Source organism: Poecilia mexicana, unplaced genomic scaffold (assembly GCF_051168715.1).
Source record: "Poecilia mexicana isolate PSO_F unplaced genomic scaffold, ASM5116871v1 scaffold_8, whole genome shotgun sequence".
Classification (NCBI taxonomy): Eukaryota; Metazoa; Chordata; class Actinopteri; order Cyprinodontiformes; family Poeciliidae; genus Poecilia; species Poecilia mexicana.
Genome location: NW_028263377.1, coordinates 21,732,488 through 21,754,103, shown reverse-complemented (window position 1 = coordinate 21,754,103; position 21,616 = coordinate 21,732,488). Strand labels below are relative to the sequence as shown.

General features: G+C 36.8%; 1 protein-coding gene across 1 annotated transcript; it reads left to right on the top strand.

Moving 5' to 3' along the window:
* Positions 1-15,611: 15,611 nt before the first annotated feature.
* Positions 15,612-19,785, top strand: LOC148158065 (uncharacterized). The gene is made up of 3 exons (XM_088007685.1): positions 15,612-17,477; positions 17,722-17,823; positions 18,587-19,785. Exons 1-3 carry the CDS (start codon positions 17,358-17,360, stop codon positions 18,890-18,892), a joined length of 528 nt encoding a protein of 175 aa, XP_087863811.1. The 5' UTR covers positions 15,612-17,357; the 3' UTR covers positions 18,893-19,785.
* Positions 19,786-21,616: the final 1,831 nt, after the last annotated feature.

Below are 21,616 nucleotides of genomic sequence, written 5' to 3'. Positions count from 1 at the left end.
AAACCTGAACTAACTTCAATGCTTTCTAGACATCTTTTCCATGGATAACAGTAATCATGCAGAGGGCTGCGCAAAAGTGTAAGCTAACCCTGACATGTACCAGCGCCTTCTTGTTACTTTACTCCGCGTAAGTTTGTGTCGCATCGCACTCCCAAGGTTTTCTAAATGTAAAGTAAGCATCTGTTGTCTGGTATCACAAAGTCAATGTTCCTCAACTTTACCTCAATAAAATGTCTTTACACAAAGTTGTGGGCTCGTTTTCTGAAGCATCATGCGTTCAGCCGGGGGACGGATACTCATGCTTGATGATCTTTTGGATCCGCTGGACAGAAGGCAGAGCTTCTGGTGTTTTTCTGCTGGTGTGTTTGTGCTAAATGAGGCCACTTCTTCTCTTTTTAGTGCTGTCCATGGATAATGCACCATCCTGCAGCCACAAACTCACTGCTGTGCATAGAGGAATGCCAGACTGATGCTCAAGACAGCTGCGGTATAAATAGCACATAATGGCACTGCAGGAGGGAGTGTAATTAAGGCCTGTTTACCATATTACACACAGCTACATAAATCAGAGAAGTGATAACATCTTTTACTATGAGCGGGCTTTTGTTTTAATTATTTGGTTTCTTATTTCGATAAATAATCAGGATTTTGTTATCAGTGTGCGTCACAATTTATATCAGTATTAAGGGTATTTTTTATCTGCTGTGTTACTTGTGTGTAATGAGGTTTAATACGACATTGATATTAACTTCCAATTGAAAAAGAGATTGTTGATGAAAGAAAACAGTAAAGTTATTTAATCACGTAACTTTCAGAATTGTAAGCCTCTTCCTTCGGAGCAAACAAAAGCCATTATTTTTATAAATAAAAACAAAAAGCAACACTTTATTTGAAGGGGGTGAATAAAACTGTCATAACACCTGTCATGAACATGAATAAGCCTTCATGAATATTTATGACTGTTGCCATAAAGCGTCATTCGGTAGATTATGACACTTTTAATACAAAGTTGACATTATTCAAAATGTCTTTGTTATGACAACTTGACATTAACCAAGAAATCATTACTGATATAAATTTGTTATAAAAGTATTACTGATTGCACTTTAAAAATTAGGTAACTTTATGTTATTAAAGGTAAAGTTTAAACTTTAATGTCAACTTTGTATTAAAAGTGTCATAATTTACCGAATGACGCTTTATGACAACAGTCATAAATATTCATAAAGGCTTATTCATGTTCATGACATGTTATGTCATGTTAATGAAAGTGTCATGTCAGTCTTATTCACCCCCCTTCAAATAAAGTGTTACCAAACAAAAATATCCCAAAGAAATACATTTAAGGGCAAAAGTCATGTCACCTTTATTTAAACTTGTAAAAGAATGTTTGACATTTTTAAAGTTTCTTTAATTTTTACTTATTTATTTTTAGCTGACTTTTGAGCTTTTTGCTGATTTCCTATTTTTTATTTTTATTTTTTAAGTTTTGTGATTGTTGAGCCACTTTAATCTCTTATTTTTCCAGACATAGAAATATATACAGTATATGTAAAAAGCTAGTACAATAAGTCACAGAGTTCAAACACAAAGTGCTGTTTCATCCAATAACTAAAGAACCATTTGCTGAAACCTTGGCATGCGGTGAACGATGCACATCTCAGGTCCTGTGCCTGCAGGTTTTCTTTTGGGTAATTTGTCTGATTAAACGGGAAAAGCTGAAATTAAATTGATAAAATTCCTTTGGAAATGCTGGAGAACAGTGACCACTTTGTTGATTGCGAATCGTCCAGCTCTTTGGAAGCAAAATGTAAGCAGAAATATGAAGTTATTAAATTCTGCGGGTAAAAAAACATGTTCAAACCACTCCCACATCTAAAAGCGTCTAATCATTGAATCCTTTCATCATTCCATCCCTTTTTCACTTAGTTATTTTTATTTTTCGTAAATAACTGGGAGAAATGTATCATAGAGTTTCCCTTCTTTTTGTTTTCTGTTTGTTGCCTTACAGATAACTTCTGCTCTGGTGTTCTTGTTCCACTTCGATGTTTCAGATAATCAAATAAATTTTAATATAAAGACAAATACAATCAGGATAAACACAAAATACAGTTTTCAAATGATGATTATCAAGAAACAAACCTATCCAAAGCAGCCTGGTCCTATGTGAAAAAGTAATTGTCCAATAAACTTAAGAGCTGGTTGTTTACTGCTTGGGGGGTAAAGAACAGCCATCAAACTTTTGTGATAACAAAGTCTTTTAAATTGCTGAGGAGGAATTTTTCACTCTTTGCGTTATTATTTTCACTTCAGCCATGTTGGAGGGTTTAAAAGCATAAAAACTAATTGCGTGCCGCAGCATCTGAATCAGATTCAAGTCCGGACTTTAATAAGGGCACTCAAAATCCTACGCTTTGCTTTGCATCCGCTCAGAGTGGACTTGCTGGTGTTCTTTGGATCATTGTCCTGCTACGTAATAAAAATGCGCTCGAGCTTAACGTTCTTTCCTTTAGGAGAGAACGTTAAGCTACAGCAAGTTGTACAAGTCCTAGAGCAGCAAAGCAGGCCCAGATGACCACCATGTTCTGATCTCTTGAGGGCTGTCTAGATGTGTTTTCTTGGAATGTGAGAAAGGCCTTTGTGTTCTTTTTGGGAGTGATTTCTTGTTTGTCTTTTGTGCCAAAATGAAGCCATTTTTGCCTAATCTCTCTTTTGTTTTTTGATTGTAGAATTGTGAACTTTAACTTTAACCTTAGATGCGTCAAGTGTGGTCAGCTTGCCTTGGGTTTTGTTTTCAGTTCTGTTGTGAGATCTTGACTGATTCGGTGATATGTTCTTTGGTTGGGGAGGGTTGACTCCTTAGAACTACTGCTCATAGTTTCTCCATTTGTTGATAATGGCTCTCAAAACCATAGAAATGGCTTTTTTTTTGCACGTTCCAGACAGGAACATGTCATTGACTATTTCTCACCTGTTGCGAATCTTTACCGTTCTATATCAGGTTAAATGAGAGTGATGTGATTCTACATGTAAACCTTGATGTGTATTTTCCCCCCTTCTATTAGATGGAATAATCCATTTTGTATTTACTATGGCTATCTATAAAAGATATTCAGATATAACAATGTATTTGATGTGTTAAACAAAAATGTCACTGCGCTGTACATATCAGTTCATGATATGTTGATGCTTAATACTGAGTTTTTTTAAACAGTTCTTGTCTTTTGGGGCTGTGGAGTTGAACTCTAAGGAGTGAAGAAGCTTTTGCCTCAACACCAGCTTGAAAAACAATAGATTGCATTTTGACAGAAGAGCTCGTTGGTTGATTTTACCACCAAGAGTGGCTGCTGCACACCTCTATTAGCACTTGATAGAACTACCCATCTGCTGTGACTCAGAGCACAGCAAGTCTTCTCAGCCTGATGAAACTTTGCCAGTGTGGGAGAAAGCTGAACAGTCCAATCTTTCTCTTCCCTCTGCCAAGACAATCTCATTTAATCTTCCTCTGGCATGGTCCACCTCTCCATCACTCCCTTCCTCCGGGTTTGCACCAGTGTGCACCAGTGTCTTCCACCCCATCGCTGGGCTCTCGACTCCATTTCCCTTACCTCTTCCGTCAGTTTCTGTCACTGCCGTCATAACCGTAGTTTCTGTCATTGCTCCTTATTAAGTTATTTTAGAAATCGGTCCACACCTCACCTGACTGAATCATAGAGAAAAATACGAGCATGTGATGAAGCTTCTTAGAGCGAAACAGCCTATTAATAATGACTCATTTCTCCTGGCAGCTCAGCCACACAGCTTGGCCATAATGTCCACTTACTGCGGTAGTAAACGGAGGGAAATAATGAAGGCCTGGTGTAAAAATGGTCATTTATAAAATTTGGCTAGCCATCACACCGGCTGACCCGACATGCACCCTGCTTGTGCTCCTGTATAATAACTGTCTGTCGCCATTATTCATGCGGTGCCCCCCCTGCTGTTATTACATCCTCAACCTTTTGAGTTGCCTCCCGAGAGTCTCAGGACTAAGCCTCAGCGGCTCAGTTCAGGTGAACGCTGAACCACAGAGAGAGAGAGAAAGAGAGAGCATCAGCTGTACTGAACACTGCCATCCCGTTCATCTTTCATCCGCGCTGATCAAAGGATTACAACTCATATCCCAGCAATGATGAAGACAACACAGGTGACGACCATTAAGGATAATACAAAGACACGCTTAAAAAATCTTTATATTTACTTTAACTACAGATTTTATTGAGGGTCCTTTTTCCTTCTTTTCAAAGAGCTTCGTATATCTGGAATAGGAGAACATGTATTTTGTGGAAGATTAAAGGAAACAAAATGCCAGATTTAAAGTGGGCTATTTGTTAAATTGCCTTTTCTGAGTAAATACAACACCCATTCGTCCATAATGTGTTAGAGCCTGTTGTAGCTAAATGCTTAATGGTTTGGAGTGAATGGTGTATCAACCAGAAATGTGTTTGAAAAGGATCATATTCTGAACTGAAAATGAGTGGAAAACCAGCCAAATGCTTGTTTTTTTTTGTTTTGTTTTTTTTCAGGAACCTTGTGCAAAGAGGAAGAAAAACAAAACACCTGAAAACAGAAATGACTGCCTTTTTAAGCAAATGTCACAATAACAGAAAAATATGCATATTGTTTTAATTTCAATGAATTAAAAATGGGGGGGAAAAAAATCTAATTTCAGACTGTAAAGATGTTCTTTGATTCGCTTTGAATTTAGTAAAAATCAGAGGAAGATTACAAATAATTTAATGCATGACTGAATTAATTTGTAATTTTTGTCCTCTGCTGTTCAATTTAAAACTACAACAACTATTATGAAGCATTCTCTTTTTTTCTGGTGAAAGTTTAATTTGTTTTCATTTTTTGTGTATTTTAGTTTCTCCCCCCCCCTTGTAAAATGCCAGTGGGTGTCTTGAAATGCATTTTTATTATGATTAATAAAGACCAAATAAGCACAGATGCTTGCATGTTATTCCTTTGAAATAATGAATTGGCTTCATTTAGAATCTGCAGCTTAGATTCTAAATGAATCTAAGCTGCAGATTAGATTCATTTATGATGTCGTCACAAAATAATTTATATTTTATGTCGTCACATAAAATATAAATTACTGTGTTCAAAAATGATAAGCACAAACTGCATTAAATATAATGTCTACATATCTGACCCGTCTTCACACACACATTGCAGAAGCTCTCATTCGGTTGATATTTTTCATTTGTGCATAATGTAGTTTTCGCACCTTCAGATTGTATGTAGCAGAAGAAACACATACAAACAAAAGCAGCTGTCTCGGGAATCCAAAGGCAAGAAATAGAGGCAATTAAACGGATGGTTTTTCTAGGAATAGCAGGTAATCAGAGGCTTCCAACACAAAAACACACACACCCACTTGAAATGACCTATCCCTGATAGAAATGTAAAGAATTATTTCCTCAGCGTTCCAAACAACATACCATTATCGCTTCTTTGTCACCCACACAGGGAGCAAATGTAGTGCAATAAACTGTCCTTTACTTCAAGCTATATGCAAATGACGGCGCAGTTACAGAGAGAGGCAAAAGCAATTTGCTGTATCTTGTGGTTTTATGCGTGTAGTGTGAAAATAGCACAGAGGCTGGACTGAAAGTCATCTTCCCGCTCTGGTTTTACGCCACCTCCATTTCCATTCATGTTTCTTCATTTTGTTCAAAACAAAAACAACAAAATGTCATTAAGGGTGCACAAAGACAATCACCGAACAGGCTTGTTTAATAAAAACCAAGCATCCGAATCGCTCGAGATGACGAGCTCAAGGCCGACGTGCAGCGAATCGGTAAAAAAAAATAAATAAAAAATGAAAAAAAAATCACTTAATTAATTTGGAGAAGAACAAAATCCGAGGTGGCTTTAAGTGACACAACTGAAGGTCTTTTCATCTAAACAACTTCAAAAATACAAATAATAATGAAACCTCTTCTTTCAGCCATGCTACAGATTTAAGCAATGATTTGTGAGAGCTTCAAAACAAAGCATGTGAGAGTTATAAAGAAGATTGGACTGCTGGAAATTCCTGCTTTTAGGATGCTAGAAAAACATCCAAATCATCTTTTGATGTTTCTGTTTGCTGGCTGCGTGTACAGCTGAGGAGGCTTTTCCTTCAGAAACTACTTGGTACATGGTTGAGAACAAAAAAAAAAATGTTCAAAAGAAATTTTTCATATATTTGTACTTGTGCAAACATTTGGCATGAGAACTGAACTTCGTAACAAAAACTGAATCTTTCAATGTTTCTTGTAATTAGGATATGGTGCTATTCTAAATGAAGATGACATTTCATTGCAAGTGTTAGCTCTGCAGATTTTAATTCATTTCCACGAAAAGAAGCTTCAACAGTCTAACAATTGAATCCATTCATCAAGAAACAAACAACCTTCTTTTTAAATTACAGTTGCAAGTCTCGCAGAGTATATTTCTACCAATTCTGCAAATTGGCTTAATCAGATTAGATTAATTGTGTATGAGAAAATCAAATTTAAAGTTTTACCTCCAAATCTTTATAGGACTTAGGACTGGGCTTTGACTGGACCATTTATGTGGCTTGATCTAGACCAGAGGTGGCCAAGTCCCGTCCTCAAGAGCTATAATCCGTCACATTTTAAATGCATTCTTCCCTCGGCACATGATTAAAATGAATTTTATTCTTACCGAGCGAGTCAGTTTAACTGGAAGGCTTGTTAAGTGTGCAGTCACCTCATTTTTAGATGTTGAATTGAAAAGTGCTCTGCGAGATTTCCAAGGCATGTCACTTTATAACCTTATCCTGCTTCAAACTTCACCGCAACTTTATTGTTGGTCTTTATGATGCCATTTGTTCACTAATGTTCTCCAATATACATCTGAGGCCATCATAGAGCAGCTGAGATTAAATTACACACAGCTGGACTCTATTAACTAGTTTGAGTCACATCTGGGCAATTGGTTGTGCTGGATTTTGCTTAGGACCATCAGAGTACACCCGGCTAAATTCAAATGCATTTCACACATTTCTTATTTTTATTTGTAAACAATCGTTTTAACATTTATTCATTTTCCTTCAGTTTCACAATATTGCACCACTTTAAGCGGATCTATCAGATAAAATCCTCATAAAATACATTTAAAAGACCCAGACAAAATATGACATTCTTTCTTGATAATTTTCCCTAAAAGAGACTAAAATTATTCAAATTTCTTGATGATTTATCCAAGTCTTTTAATCAAAGATGACTCAAAAAATTAGCAATAATATATATAATGAGCTACAAGGAAGACTGGAGTCTCAAACAAAAGAAAATGGGTTCCTAACCAATCCTGCAGTTGGTTGCCGCCTATATCTTGACCAGCTAAATGAAATGAACTTCTGGAAATGGGCATTATTTCATGCTGAATCTATGTTACCTTCAGTTGTCATAAAAATACTATATGACCTAAAAGAAATTTGACTTTGATATCTAATGCCATGAAATTGGGCCTCTGTCTCTTTAAAAGCTCCGGATTTTTCTGAAACTCTGTCTTCAGGAAGTCATCGCAACATGGCTCCTCTATTAACCCTTTAACAACGGTTTCAATAGTGTTTCAGCGAGAAGTAGCACACGTAATGAGCTCAGCTGATGCCCAGTTCCACCAGGTGTTTGCTAATTGCTGCTGGCTAGTCTGAAGGAGCTGAATGAGAGAGTCACAAGGAAGGGAGCTCTGTGAGGCAGAAGCTTGGAAGCTTGGAGACTGTAGCTCAGAGGAAGAGGTTTTGAAGCCAGCACCAGGTCCAACCAGGCAACATTCTAGGTATGTCCAAAAAAGCTCACAAAAGTCGATTTTATATAATGCTGTCCCTTTATGGATGAAGTAGCTGAGCTGAGTGTTTCTTAAAACTGCTCTTTTTGCAGATGCGAACATGCTGGATGGAGTTCACCACATGCAGATGGGGAGTGAGTCCCTCCACGACCAGAGAAAAGTCAGACGTTATTACACACGTGACGACTGGGAGTGACTGACAGAGGGGGGAGACAGATTTGCAGAAAGTACTACCAGAGGACGTTGCTCTGACATTGATTCAGCGTTCAGTCAGTAATGATGACGGATGTTTCAAACTGGACACTGACTCATCAGTCTTCTGTTCTGCCCCTGATCATCGCTGATTAGAGGGAGACCAGTGCGGACGCTCCCTTGAATCAGTGATTGCCCTTACATTTGTTCGACGCATTCTCCCTTTAATTATAGCCAACTGTGACCCCCGTCGTGCGTGTCCTCGCATACACACACACACACACACACACACACACACACACACACACACACACACACACCCACACACCCACGCACACACACACACACACACACACACACACACACACACAAAGCGAATGATATGCCTCATTAAAGAAACATGAGCTCCAGGCTTCCCACTGAGCCCTCTTTCAATTTCTTGCAGCTCTTCTCTGTCTCTAGAGTTGGCAGCCAGAGGCGTTGCTTGTGGCAGGGAGTTGCTCTATGAGCTGGAACTGCTGCAACACACATACACATACACATACACACGCACACACTCGCACACGCAAAGCTGCTACAGTGTACAATTAAACCATTGTTCTCTCTGCAAAGATGACCTTTACTTTAGTCAACAAATACATGAAATCATATAGAAGGTCTTGAAAAAACCTGAGGAAACATTAAGTATCATACTCCTGAAAAAAATTTGGTCCATTTTTGACCATGTGAATTAGCTCATTGTATTTTGCTGCAATGCAGATTTAGTAGCTTAAACGTTTGTGGGTGAGTAGCTATAAATCTGCATGACCCTATTTTTACAACTGCACTGATGCTTTCTGAATGTTTAACATAACATTCACTTTATGAAGACAAAAATTAAGAAAACGAACATGCAAAACGTATCTGAAACATTATGAACCCCAAACAGTTTCTCAAACCAAATGCAAAAACTACAAGACATGATCTGAATTAACTCATGACGGATGACTTGACTCTGAGAGAGAGACTAATTATTTCTCATGCTGATAGCAGCGTGATGATAATAACTTTGCTAAATGAATTCCAAATAAAATGTAATTATTTGTGATGTTTCTCATAACAAAAACAAAAGATTCTTGAGCTGAAAAGGTGGAAAATTTTGAAAATACACTCTCAGGAGCAGGTTTCCTGAGTGGAAAATAAATGAGAGAAGGCTGCAAAGGTCAACAGGGATTGTGGAACAGTTGCTGCAGAAGACATCTGAAGAAAATCAAGCTGGGCTGCAGCTATCTGCAGAGATCGCTTAAGTCTATGCACTGCAGGACAAATGTTTGCCTCAATATTATTTAGCTTTATAAGTACATTTAGGCTGCAGTTTGTTGTTATGTTATCATGTATCAGATTGGATTTGTTGCAGAGCGCTGTCATGTATAATTAATGTGTCCAGTTGCAACTTTTTCCTCATTTTTTACTAAAATCAGTGTTAACTCTGTGTATTTTAGAGGCTCTGTTTGTTATGTGCATTGACTTGGCTCTCCTTGAGGTAAAACGGCTTTGTGTTTTAGCATTCGAAAGAAGTAAACTAAAGGTAAAATGCCAAGTTGTCTGCTCGTATTTCCTATCTGGAGCTGTGCTCGTCCCTCTTTTTCCCCATACATGAGCCTGAGGACGTCACAGACGTCGTCCTGGATAAAGTTCTGCAGACAGACAGTAGATCTCTCTGGGAATGCAGAGCAGCTTGTTTATTTATAGACAATAAAATAAAGTCCTTGAAAAAAGAACACACCAAATACAGTAAAACACAGCGACACCCCTACCTTGAAGTGGCTTTACTACGTCTGCAACAGGAATCACTTATGTTATAAATAGATTTCAGTCGAAGGATTTTTATGTCATATCACTGCCAGGCACAGTCAAACCATAGTACATAGTACAAATAACAACATATGAAATCCACAAAGCTTATAATGGGAAAACAATGTTATTTTTAACTAAAAGCAAAGCTTTCTAGTAAAAATAAATAAATAAATACATAAAACATACACTGAAAAAAGTGTGATCAGGGTTAAGTAATATTTACTAAATAAATAAGAGCAAACTATACATAATAAAAAAGACTGTGTGCAGTTTTGAATCTCACTGAGCTGAATTAACCAAATTTGAATATTTTTTTAATTGCATTTTACTCTGTTTTTATTTAAATATAATCAGCAAAAAAACAATAAGTATTATTTATTTATTTTCATTGGTAAAATCAAAAATGCAGAAAATTGATAAATTTTACTCATTTGGGAGGCCTTGACTTTTTCCCGCCCAAGGCATTTTCATCACAGGAACATCGCGTCTGCTCAGCATTTCGTGCACTACCGTTCGCTTAAAGGTAAGACATGTTTTAAGTGTTCTTAGTTAAACAATTCAAGTGTCTGTAGCAGTTAAACATTGTCTTAAGTTACTGCAAATTAGCAAACATGGCAACTTTACTGTACAGCAAGTCAATTAAGTTATATTGTGAAGGATTCGAAGTCAGTCTACGTCGTTTTTGATTTGACTAAATGCATTGCAATGATTGAAAAAGTAGTCTCAATGTTACAATTTAATGTGACTAACATAATACCGTTAAATAGTGGCCGTAGAATACAAGCTACTCTTTTATCTAATTTAGTTTCTTGGCCTCAGCCCAAGCTTCCCCTCCCCCACCTTAACAAGCTAGCTAGCATGTTTGGGCACCATAATGGAGGAACAGACGTTGTTTTCAACGGTGAGATAATCAATGAGCTAATCAACTCAGGAGTTTCGTTTGAAGTTACTGCATGTAGTTTTTACAATTAAAATGTACTCAAGTAACATTTTTACTCAAGTAGCATGTTAAAAGCAGATTTCTAATCAGTTTTTATAACGTTACACATTTCGAAAGAAAAATCAGCCGTTTTGCATAGTTACATTTTCAGACAAAGTGCGCTGTTTCTTCTTTCTTCTTTTAATTTGGCGTGTTTTGAGCACACTGGCTGGTGTTTTGCTAAACCCCAGTTCACCGGCTCTCACTGAGGCTCTCCATTAACATTACGTTAGTTACATTCAGTTGGCACAAACGGCTTCCTCATTTTTCCCGTTTTCTCGGAAAAACGTTATGCTTTCAAACTGTGGCTGCAGCTCACACTGACAGATCAACAGTTACAGTGAGATGCGTCTGTGAATGTTGGGTTGAAATCAGTATGTAGCTTCGTACTGACTCTGAGCTGCCACAGAGAGAGGGAGAGAAATGTTTCCTTAGTCCGTTTTGGGCATCTTTGATTTTAATATTTATTTTTTGGCATTTGTTGATGTGCATATTACCTTAAAATCTGTTTCATATTTTTGTCTTAACATCTTAAAACGATAGTTCATTTTTTGAAGTGGGATTGGATGAGGTATTCATCCATAGTTGGTATATTATAGAGCTGGATGATTTAAAAAAAAAAAACTTAATTGTGATGATCTTTTCAGTGACATTACAGTTGCGAAATGATTTGCAATTTCTGAGGGAAATATAATTTTGTATAATTGTTTTCTTATTTTCATTAAAAAAAAATAAGATGATTATGGCGTGATTCTTGCAGGGATGTGTAACGGATGTTTTTTTTAAGTCTCTAGATTAGGATGTGTAGGCCAGGACATCTTTGCAGCAGAACATTTAATTTAAAATAATTTTTTAAGAAATGTAAGAAATATTGTACCTCCTGTGATTTGAATATTGCAGTAGGCTGTATTGCAATTTTGATAAAATTTTGATTAGTTGTTCAGCCCTGGCACATTATTTAATTACTAGATCCATTCGTGATGTAGGCTACTAGTTATACACTAAATTAAAAACACCTTTTTTTTCTTATTATCTTAGGTTCTGGCCTATGGGGTGGCAGTGTAAGATCTGCAAGTCTTTGTCTGCAACAAAAGGGAATCTACTAAAACATTACAGACTACAACACGCAACATTTGGTCGTGGGCAAACCCAGCCATGTCTATATGACAGTTGCCCTTGCTCATTTAAAACACAGGGTGCCCTTCACACACATTTGTCCAGGTATCATACAGCTCATGGCAGTATACAGCCAGGAATCATCCCTGCTTTTAAGTGTTTAGTTTGCAGTGCTAGTTGTTCTACAGAGAAGGACTACTTTCAGCATATAGGAAATCACCTGAAGAGCCATGAAACTGTCTTTTGTGTATTTGAAGGATGCAGCTTTCAAATGAAATGAAATGAAATTTTATTCGAACATGATACAAATATAAAAATAAAATAGTGCACAGTAACAAGAAGTGCATAAGAAAGAAGAGAAAATACAGATTTTTTTGTTTCAGTTAACATGTCATGCTCAAAATGGGGTAGGAAGAAGTGAGAACTTATAAACTCCTACCCCCTAAACACTTGAAACTTTAGAGTCCTACTGTCATTAAAAAAATCACAATCAAAGTGGCAGTCAGAAGTAACAGTTACTAATATTTACCTATACATTTTCCCATTTTATGCTGGTTTGTCTTTCTAAACCCTTACACCAAGTTATCTGCAATACACACCTTATTGCTTTCTGTCACCCATATGTGTATCTATTGAAAATTACCTCTTTGTACTTTCTTTTGAATTGTGTTAAACTATTGCTTTGTTTTAAATCTTCATGTAACTTGTTCCATAACTTTACACCTTTAATTGAAATACAGAAGCTTTTTCTTGTTGTTCTAAAATTGCGGATCTTGAAGTTTGAGTGACCCCTTAAGTTATACCCCCCTTCTCTTTCAGAAAACGTGCTCTGTATGTGCTCAGGTAACAACTTTTTAGATACTTTGAACATAAACTGAGCCATTTTAAATTCTACAAGCTCGTCAAATTTGAGAATTCTGGATTTTATGAAGAGTGGGTTTGTATGCTCATAATAACCGACATTATGGATGATTCTAATGGCTCGTTTCTGTAGGACGGTTACCGGATGTAAAGAGCTCTTGTAATTAACTCCCCACACTTCACAGCAATATGATAGATATGGTAAAATCAGAGAGTTATATAGAATATGAAGTGATTTAGCATTCAATACATGTCTAGCTCTAGCCAATATGGATATACTTCTACTGAGTTTACTCTGTAAATGTTTAATATGAGGTTTCCAACTGATTTTGTCATCTATTATTAGACCGAGGAACTTATTAGCAAAAACCCTTTGTAGAGTTACGTCCTCTATTTGAACTTGGATTTCAGTATTTTTATAACAGTTCCCAAAGACCATGATTTTCGTCTTGTCCAAATTTAGGGATAATTTGTTATGGTCAAACCATATCTTTAACTTACTAATCTCTGAAGTGACTGTTGAGAGAAGATGCTCTAAATTGTCGCCAGAGGCTAGAATATTTGTGTCATCAGCGAATAAGATAAATTTTAATACATTGGACACTTTACTGATATCATTTATATAAAGATTAAATAAAATTGGTCCCAATACTGATCCTTGTGGTACTCCACAGACAGTCTCCTGCCAATCAGATTCCACATCTCCCAATTTCACAAATTGTTTCCGGCTCTTTAAATAACTCCTCATCCAGTCAGAAACTACTCCCCTAATTCCATAGCGTTCTAATTTTTTAAGTAAGATTTCATGATTTATTGTATCAAAAGCTTTCTTTAGATCTATAAATATCCCTACTGCCAGTTTCTTACTATCTGTTGCGTTGGTTATTTCTTCTATTAAGTCAGTTACAGCCAGCGATGTTGACCTGTTTGCTCTGAATCCATATTGACTGCTAATAAGTAGCGAATGTTTTTCTATGAATTGTTCCAGTCTTTTCTTAAAGAGTTTTTCCAGGATTTTAGAAAATTGTGGGAGAAGAGAGACAGGCCTGTAGTTAGTGAAGAGGTGTTTGTTGCCAGTTTTATACATTGGTTTGACCTTAGCTATTTTCATTTTGTTGGGAAATGATCCTGTTTGAAATGATAAATTGCAAATATAAGTTAGTGGTTTAGAGATTCCTTTAATTACTATTTTAATAGTTTTCATGTCCAGATCATCACAGTCAGTGGAAGTCTTATTTTTACAGTTATTCACAATGTTTATGATTTCTTCTTCTAGTACAGGGTTGAGATATAAGGAGCTGGGATTATTCTCAATTAGATATTGCTGAGTTGCAGTTTTTGTAGTCGGTATTTTTTCTGCTAATTGAGGTCCTATATTAACAAAAAATCTATTGAAATTATTGACGACACTTTTCAAATCAGTAATATTCTGTTCATTATCTATAAAATAGTCTGGATAGTTGTTATTGTTAGATTTTCTAATAACTCTATTTAAAATATTCCATGTTTCCTTAATGTTGTTTTTATTCCTATCCAGTAATTTATGATAATAGTCCTTTTTACATGTTTTTATAATATTAGTTAACTTATTTTTATATTTCTTATATTTGTTTTCTGATTCAGACGTTCTATGTTTTAGAAATTCTCTATAAAGTTTGTTTTTCTTTTTACATGCCTTTTGTATTCCTTTTGTGATCCACTGTTCATTTTTTTGATTGCTTTTCCTGTTATATTGTTTGATTGGGCAGTGCTTGTTATATAATATTTTAAATGTTTTTAAAAATTCTTCATATGCTAAATTCACATCATTCATTTTATATATTAATCTCCAATCGTAGGCCAACAACTCAGCTTGTAGAGCTTTTAGTGTCTCTTCAGACGTAACCCGTCTGTAATGCGTCTCTATTTTTTGATCGTCTGTTTTGCACTTACAGTCGTAGACTATGAACACTGGTAAGTGATCAGTTATGTCATTCATTAATATTCCACTAGTTAAATTATTTTCCAGCACATTTGTAAAAATATTATCAATTAAGGTAGCGCAGTGCGATGTAATGCGACTGGGCCTGGTGATTTTAGGATACAGGCTTAAACTGAACATGGTGTTAATAAATTCTTCAGTCATTCTATGTTTATTTGGATTGAGAAGGTCAATATTGAAATCCCCACAGAAAAATGTTATTTTTTGATTAATTGTTATAAATTTTTCTTCTATCCAGTTGTTGAGTACCTCAATGTTTGATCCAGGGGCTCTATAAATGCAACTCACTAAGACATTTTTCCTTTTTTCCACGAGTATTTCTATAGTCACACATTCAAACATGTTGTCCATCACAGTTGACATTGTTTCGATCAACTTATAATTAATCTTCTTGTCAACATATAAAGCTACTCCCCCTCCATTTTTGTTTTCTCTGTTCTTACAAACCATTTCATAACCATTTATTTCAAAATCTATGCCCTTATCACTATTGAGCCAAGTTTCTGATAAGGCAATAACATTGAAGGTCTGTGAAAGTTGTTGGAGGTATTGTTTGATGCTGTCAAAATTTGCATAAAGGCTTCTGCTATTAAAGTGAATTATTGACAGCTTTTGTTCTGTTTTAATGCTGTTGTTGAACTGATCATCGCTGTAATAGTGACAACTATCATTGCTGACATTATAGAAGTTATCAGGATCAATGTCAGTTTCAATATCTTGCTGATGATAGTTTCTGTGTTGGAATACTGGTAGCTCTATATCCTCATAGGCCATGATCTGTTTCATGTTTCTCTTTCAGAAGTGAACGTCAGCTATGTCTGGCTGTCTGTCATACATTGTTGGATAATTTAGGGGTACTAGTACGTGGATGGGTGATCAACTTATCATAACGTAGGTAAGCGATGTCCCCTCTTTGACGCGCTGCTTTTAAGTCCGGCATTAGTTCCGCCCTCCTTTTCCTTACTGCATCCGTGAAGTCTTCGTTAATGAAAATCTTAGATCCCTTAAGTGCCTTGGTGCTCTGCAGAATAGTTGATCTGTCCTTGTATCGTAAAAATTTGACAACAATGGGCCTGGGTCTGTCTCCTCTATGTTTACCGGTGCGGTGAGCTCTCTCAATATCAACCTTATGTTGAAAGTTTAGCTTTTCATTTAAAATAGTTTTCACTTTCTCCTCAGTCTCAGCCCAAGTCTCATTTGGTGATTCAGTAATTCCATCAAAAACCAGATTGTTTCTCCTTGATTGCCCCTCAAGGTACTCCATTTTATCAGTGATAGTCATCATACCCTCACATACTTTAAATATGTCTGACTGCACCGTGTCACTTCGGTTCTTGTGCTTAGCACTTTCTACTTTAATGTCGTCAATATCTTTCTGTGTAAATTGCAGGCTGGTTTTAATGTCCTGTAGTTCTCGTGTCATTGCGTCCATTCTGGTGTTAGTAGTGTCCACAATGATTTTAACAAAACCCTTAAAATTGTCCTGTTGTTGTTGGAGTAACTCCATATACATTTGCTTTTGCTGGCTCAGCAACTCTTTGACTTGCGTGAGTGATACATAGTCCTCATCTTGTCTCCCGTCGGTCTTGGATCCTTTTGGAGGCATTATTTCGCTTCTTTTTGCCTGTCGCTTCCTTAAGGCTCCTACTCAGCAGTTGGAGGCCACTGCACTGTCTCTCTCGGCTTGCTGTCAATCCAACGTATCGTTTTCCACTGGTTTTGTCCTCTGTTAGGTCGGTTAACTGCCGGACGTTGGCCTCGTCCCGGTTAGCAGCCGCGATGTTAGCAAGCTAGCCGCAGCAAGCTAGCCGCAGCAAGCTAGCCGCACTGTCGCTCTGTGAACACAGACACCCTGGGCCAGACGCGTTGTCCAAGCACAGCCGATCTCTCGCTGTTCAGCTGACTGTGGTGGATAGCGGTACTTACGGACAAGGCAGAGTTTTACCTCTGCCTGCTGTCAATCCAACGCGTCGTTTTCCACTGGTTGTTTTCTCGGTTAGGTCGGTTAGCTGCCGGGCGTTGGCCTCGTCCCGGTTAGCAGCCGCGATGTTAGCAAGCTAGCCGCAGCAAGCTAGCCGCACTGTCGCTCTGTGAACACAGACACCCTGGGCCAGACGCGTTGTCCAAGCACAGCCGATCTCTCGCTGTTCTGCTGACTGTGGTGGATAGCGGTACTTACGGACAAGGCAGAGTTTTACCTCTGCCTGCTGTCAATCCAACGCGTCGTTTTCCACTGGTTGTTTTCTCGGTCGAGCAAAAGTTTGGATGTTGTCGTCTTCTGTCACCGTGCTGCCGCCAGCTCGCCACCTTTCAGACAAATATATACAATACATTTTTGAAACACAAAAGTAGAACACACAAATCCTATTCTTCGAGCGATTTTAAGCAAGGTGTGTATGAGAGTCACCACGATCAGATTCTTCTTGCTTCTTCTTCTTCTTGCTTTTGAAAAATGTCGTAAGAACAGTATGTATGTTTGTAATATTTGATGCTTTAAAACTGGTTTCATGATTTGTCTTTCAGATCCAGGATGAGTTTCACAGAATCACAATGGTGCATCTTGAATCAAAGTTCATGTCCAAACTGGATGAATATACTCCTCGACTTCTGAACCTCTTCCACTCGAAGGGCGGAAGCATGGGGTTGAGATTGCAGGCTATCCTACTCAAGGTATCTTTCATTGAGCATTATCGTTGATAATATTTTATTCTCAAAGTTTTGTGTTTAAACTTCTGGAATATCATTACTTAAATTTACTGGAGGTTAGCCTGTGATTGTCTTTATAAATGGAATATGAAATAATCGCATGAGAATTTGTATGAGTAGTGTTTTATTACACTGGTCCCCAAGACCGCACAGGAACTCAGTATTAACAGTAATATAAACCACCTGGTGTTTCTTTTTTTCGTTTCAGACTCCAAGCAATCCTGACATCAACATGACCAGAGATGTTATCATTCGATGTTTGATGATGTACCTTGGGGAATCTACAGATGAACTCTTAAAAGAGTACGATGTAAGTTGAATTAGATGTTAAAATATAAAGTAGGTGATTTCTCTCATCTCTTGTACTTGTTATTTGTTGGAAAGTCAAATCACAAAATAGTCATAACTGTATTTCTCCCAGTAGTTCTTGGCAAGGTATATCATTGTCCTCTGTTAAGTGTGTTTAAATTCTTATTTTCCATTAAGTAATTTTTAAATGCTAGTGCAGAATGCTATCTCAATTTGATTTCACCAACTGGCATAATTTAAAACTTGTCAGCAATTTATGTAATTTTTTTCCTAAGAATGCTTTACCTAACCATAACTTTTTTTTTTTTAAGTCTTGGCAATTTGTCCCTAAAAGTGAGCTAAGAAATGAAGGCCAAGACGCTGCTTTGTGAATACAAAGACATTTTTACAGAAAGACTGAGGCAACGCAGAATAAGATATTAATCAAGACATTGCCAGGAAGAAATAATAGTGTAATGGATTGATTTAATTTCAGAAACTTCATTTAGAAATATTTGTAACTGTTCAGCTCCTCATTGCATAATTGATTATAATATAATATATTATTATGATTGATTTATATATATATTTTTCCTTTTTAAATTATGTGCGTTTTTTTGTGTTATCTCAGATTTGTCTAAAACACTGACATAAATAGAGTGCATTACAAGCAACGGCTGGCAAACTCCAGATTTTCTTGTCCAAACAGTTGCAAGCAATTTGGGAAATGGAACCTTCTCCTTTGGCTGCACTGTCTGATACGCACAATGTTCTTGCTATTACAGGATGCTGATGAAGACAGTGTGTCACAGGACCTTGCTGTTCAAAGCCTGAAGATCTACAACATCAAAGCTAACACGTCAGAGGATCCAGACATCGGTATCGTGGTGGACGGCATGAAAATTCTAACTGCTCTGGGTAACTTTCCAAGGGCTTGCTCCCTGCTTGTTGGGTTGGCGTATGCTGTGAATCTCGCCTATCCAAAGGAGCTCAGATACACGTTTGAAGCGTTTCAGAAACTTCTCCTCGGGCTGGATAGTTCAAAGCTCTCCCCAAAAGTGAACAGCCTCAGGAATAAACTACTGGCTTAAGAAAACGGACCCTTGCTAAACAAAAGGGAATAGACAAGTCACTGTCAAAACCAACACGCAAAACTTTGTGAAATGCTCGGTGAAGTTAGTTAAAATTAGGGTCATTTTCAGTTCAGTGGATTTCTGCATTGTGTATTTTTTCTTGCAGTACATTACAGTTAACCACCCTTTCTAAGGACTGACCCCTTGTTCTCATGTGCCTATTATATGGCTTGGATCTGTTCAGGTCTGTCACATGAACCCTTGTCCCTTTTATACAGCATAGAGCATCCACTATTGCCTTTTTGGAGAGTCCATGCAGGCTTCACCACTGAAGGGTGATGATCTGCAGGCTGGAAAACTTTGTTGTGTTTCATTTGCACTTTATTTAATATGTTTTTTTCCAGTTCTGTCTTTCAACTTATTTTTCGAAAAAGAAAGTAAGTGTCACGGAGCCAAGGGCCCCAACACAGTGACAAGATGTAGCATAAACATTCAAAAAAAGAAAATGGAAGTTTTTATGCCTCAAAGGTCTCGCCCAACTCTCACATCTTGTCATGTGTTTTCCCCAGGTAAGTTTTATGTGCATACTTGATTTGGGCTCTGCATGCCTTAAACATGCAGAGCCCAAAAGTGAACATAAGAGTTCCCTTTAAACATAAAGTGAACTCTTATGTGATTGATAAATTGTTGAAGCAAGTTTAACTGAGTCCATGTTGATTGTTGTTGATGTGATGGTTCTAAAAAATCATGTTAACTATACTTTGAGCAGAGTGGCACTATGTTTTTGACTTGATACTGATATATATTGCCCCTTCTCTGTTTTATTGTATTTAGGAATTTTGCACTAGTTGGTGCTGGATAAACACGTTTTATAACATTGCACAAATAAATGCTGCTGCTGTTTTATGCATTGTAATTTGTTATTTTTTGATGCCACTCAAGTTTGGTCAGGATATTGTGTAAATTAGACACAGAAAAATTATGGCAACAAAGTGACATTCAATATTATTGAATAGATTTAAAGTGCTATGATACAAATAAAAACTTAAAATTGATCAATTATTTTAGCTACAGATTAATAAGAACAACAGTTTTAATGTGTTGAATTAACCAATAATGTGCTACAATATGAGTTGATATTATTTGTATTATTTACTTAATCCAAATAATTTTTATGTTGATGTTTAGTAAATGTAAATCAATTTCACCCATTTAATTAATAAATATAAGTTAATTTCACCTAGATTATTAGTAAATATGATTAAATTTCCCCCAGATATTTAATAAATCTACATCATTTTTGCTCAGATATTTAGTAAATAAAAATTAGTTTTTCTTGTAAAATTGACTTGGATTTACTAAATATTTTTGGGCAATATAAATGATCATTTGCATTGATATTAATAAATCAAACACATTTAAGCTGTTGCTTTTATTAAGATGTACTTCATTTTTTTAAGTTAAGTTAACACATTCAATACTTTTTAATCAAAATTGTAGAACTTAAATTCTATTCAATTATATTACGTGTCACTTTGTTGCCACAATTTTTTTAAGTAACCATTGGTCAAATTTTTCTCAGTGTAGTATCTTAAATCTGATTCACCTTAAAAGCAGGAGCGACCCAGTTTATGTGAGGCCCAAACTAAATTTTATTTAATCCTCCCACAATATTAAGAGTCGGGATCATTTAGATCCCACAAGTTTTCTACTCTGTGCGCAGTACAGCGGGCCGTACTGACCCTGTGTGCACTTTTACAAGTTTTTTTTTGTTGTTTTTTTTCCCCATAGATGAGCCTGAGGACGTCACAGAAGTCGTCCTGGATAAAGTTCTGCAGACAGACAGTAGATGGAACATAGGTGTCCACCAAGTACTTTAATAACATTTTTAAATGATAATCAGAAACAATAGAATAACAAAACAAATTTGTGTGCATTGTTTCCTTTGTCATTTGAGAGCATATCAAAGCAAAAATATTGTTTTTACGGTAAAATTGAGGAACACCTGTTAGTTTGTGTTCCTGCGTCTGGCCTCCTGGTTAGTGTTGTCCTGTCTTCCCAACATTCATTTCATGCCATGCCCGCTAAATTACATTTTCTGAAAACATTTCCCCGAAGGGATGAACAGGTTGCAAAATATGTAACGCGTTTCTTTCAATTTTCTGGTTCATGCGACCTTTCCCTGAGCTCATGAAAACTAATCACTCTGAATGACATGCCTGCTAATAAACACTCGTCCATGGTCCTCTTGGTGCATTTTCATTTATAATGAATTAACAGCTGGTTAGAGTCAATCAAAAAATAAAAAATAAAACCTCGTTGTGGGTCTCGGACTAATCCAATGTGAAAAGTTCAAAAACATAAGTGGAAACAAAAAGGTCTTAGCAATGTCACAGCGGAGCCAATCACATTTTTATTACCTAACCTCTGGGATGAACGATGACATAGCAGCACAAGCTTTCTTCATCTCAACGCGTTGTAAAACAAGACAACTCTCACACTCCCTGATTGGATCGCTTGCAGCACTTTTAATTACTGATGGAGCTCGACTCGACTACAACGTCCTTATCAAAGGCCCGGACTTTGATCGATGGAGCAGCAGACACAATGAATATGAGGAAATGAGGACATCACTGGAGGTCGTAATGTGCATGTCAACAAAAGGAAGTGTAATCAAACCCAGATTTGTGTGTCTGGTTATCAGATCTCATCTCTGGAAACACAGATCATCGGCTGAGAAAA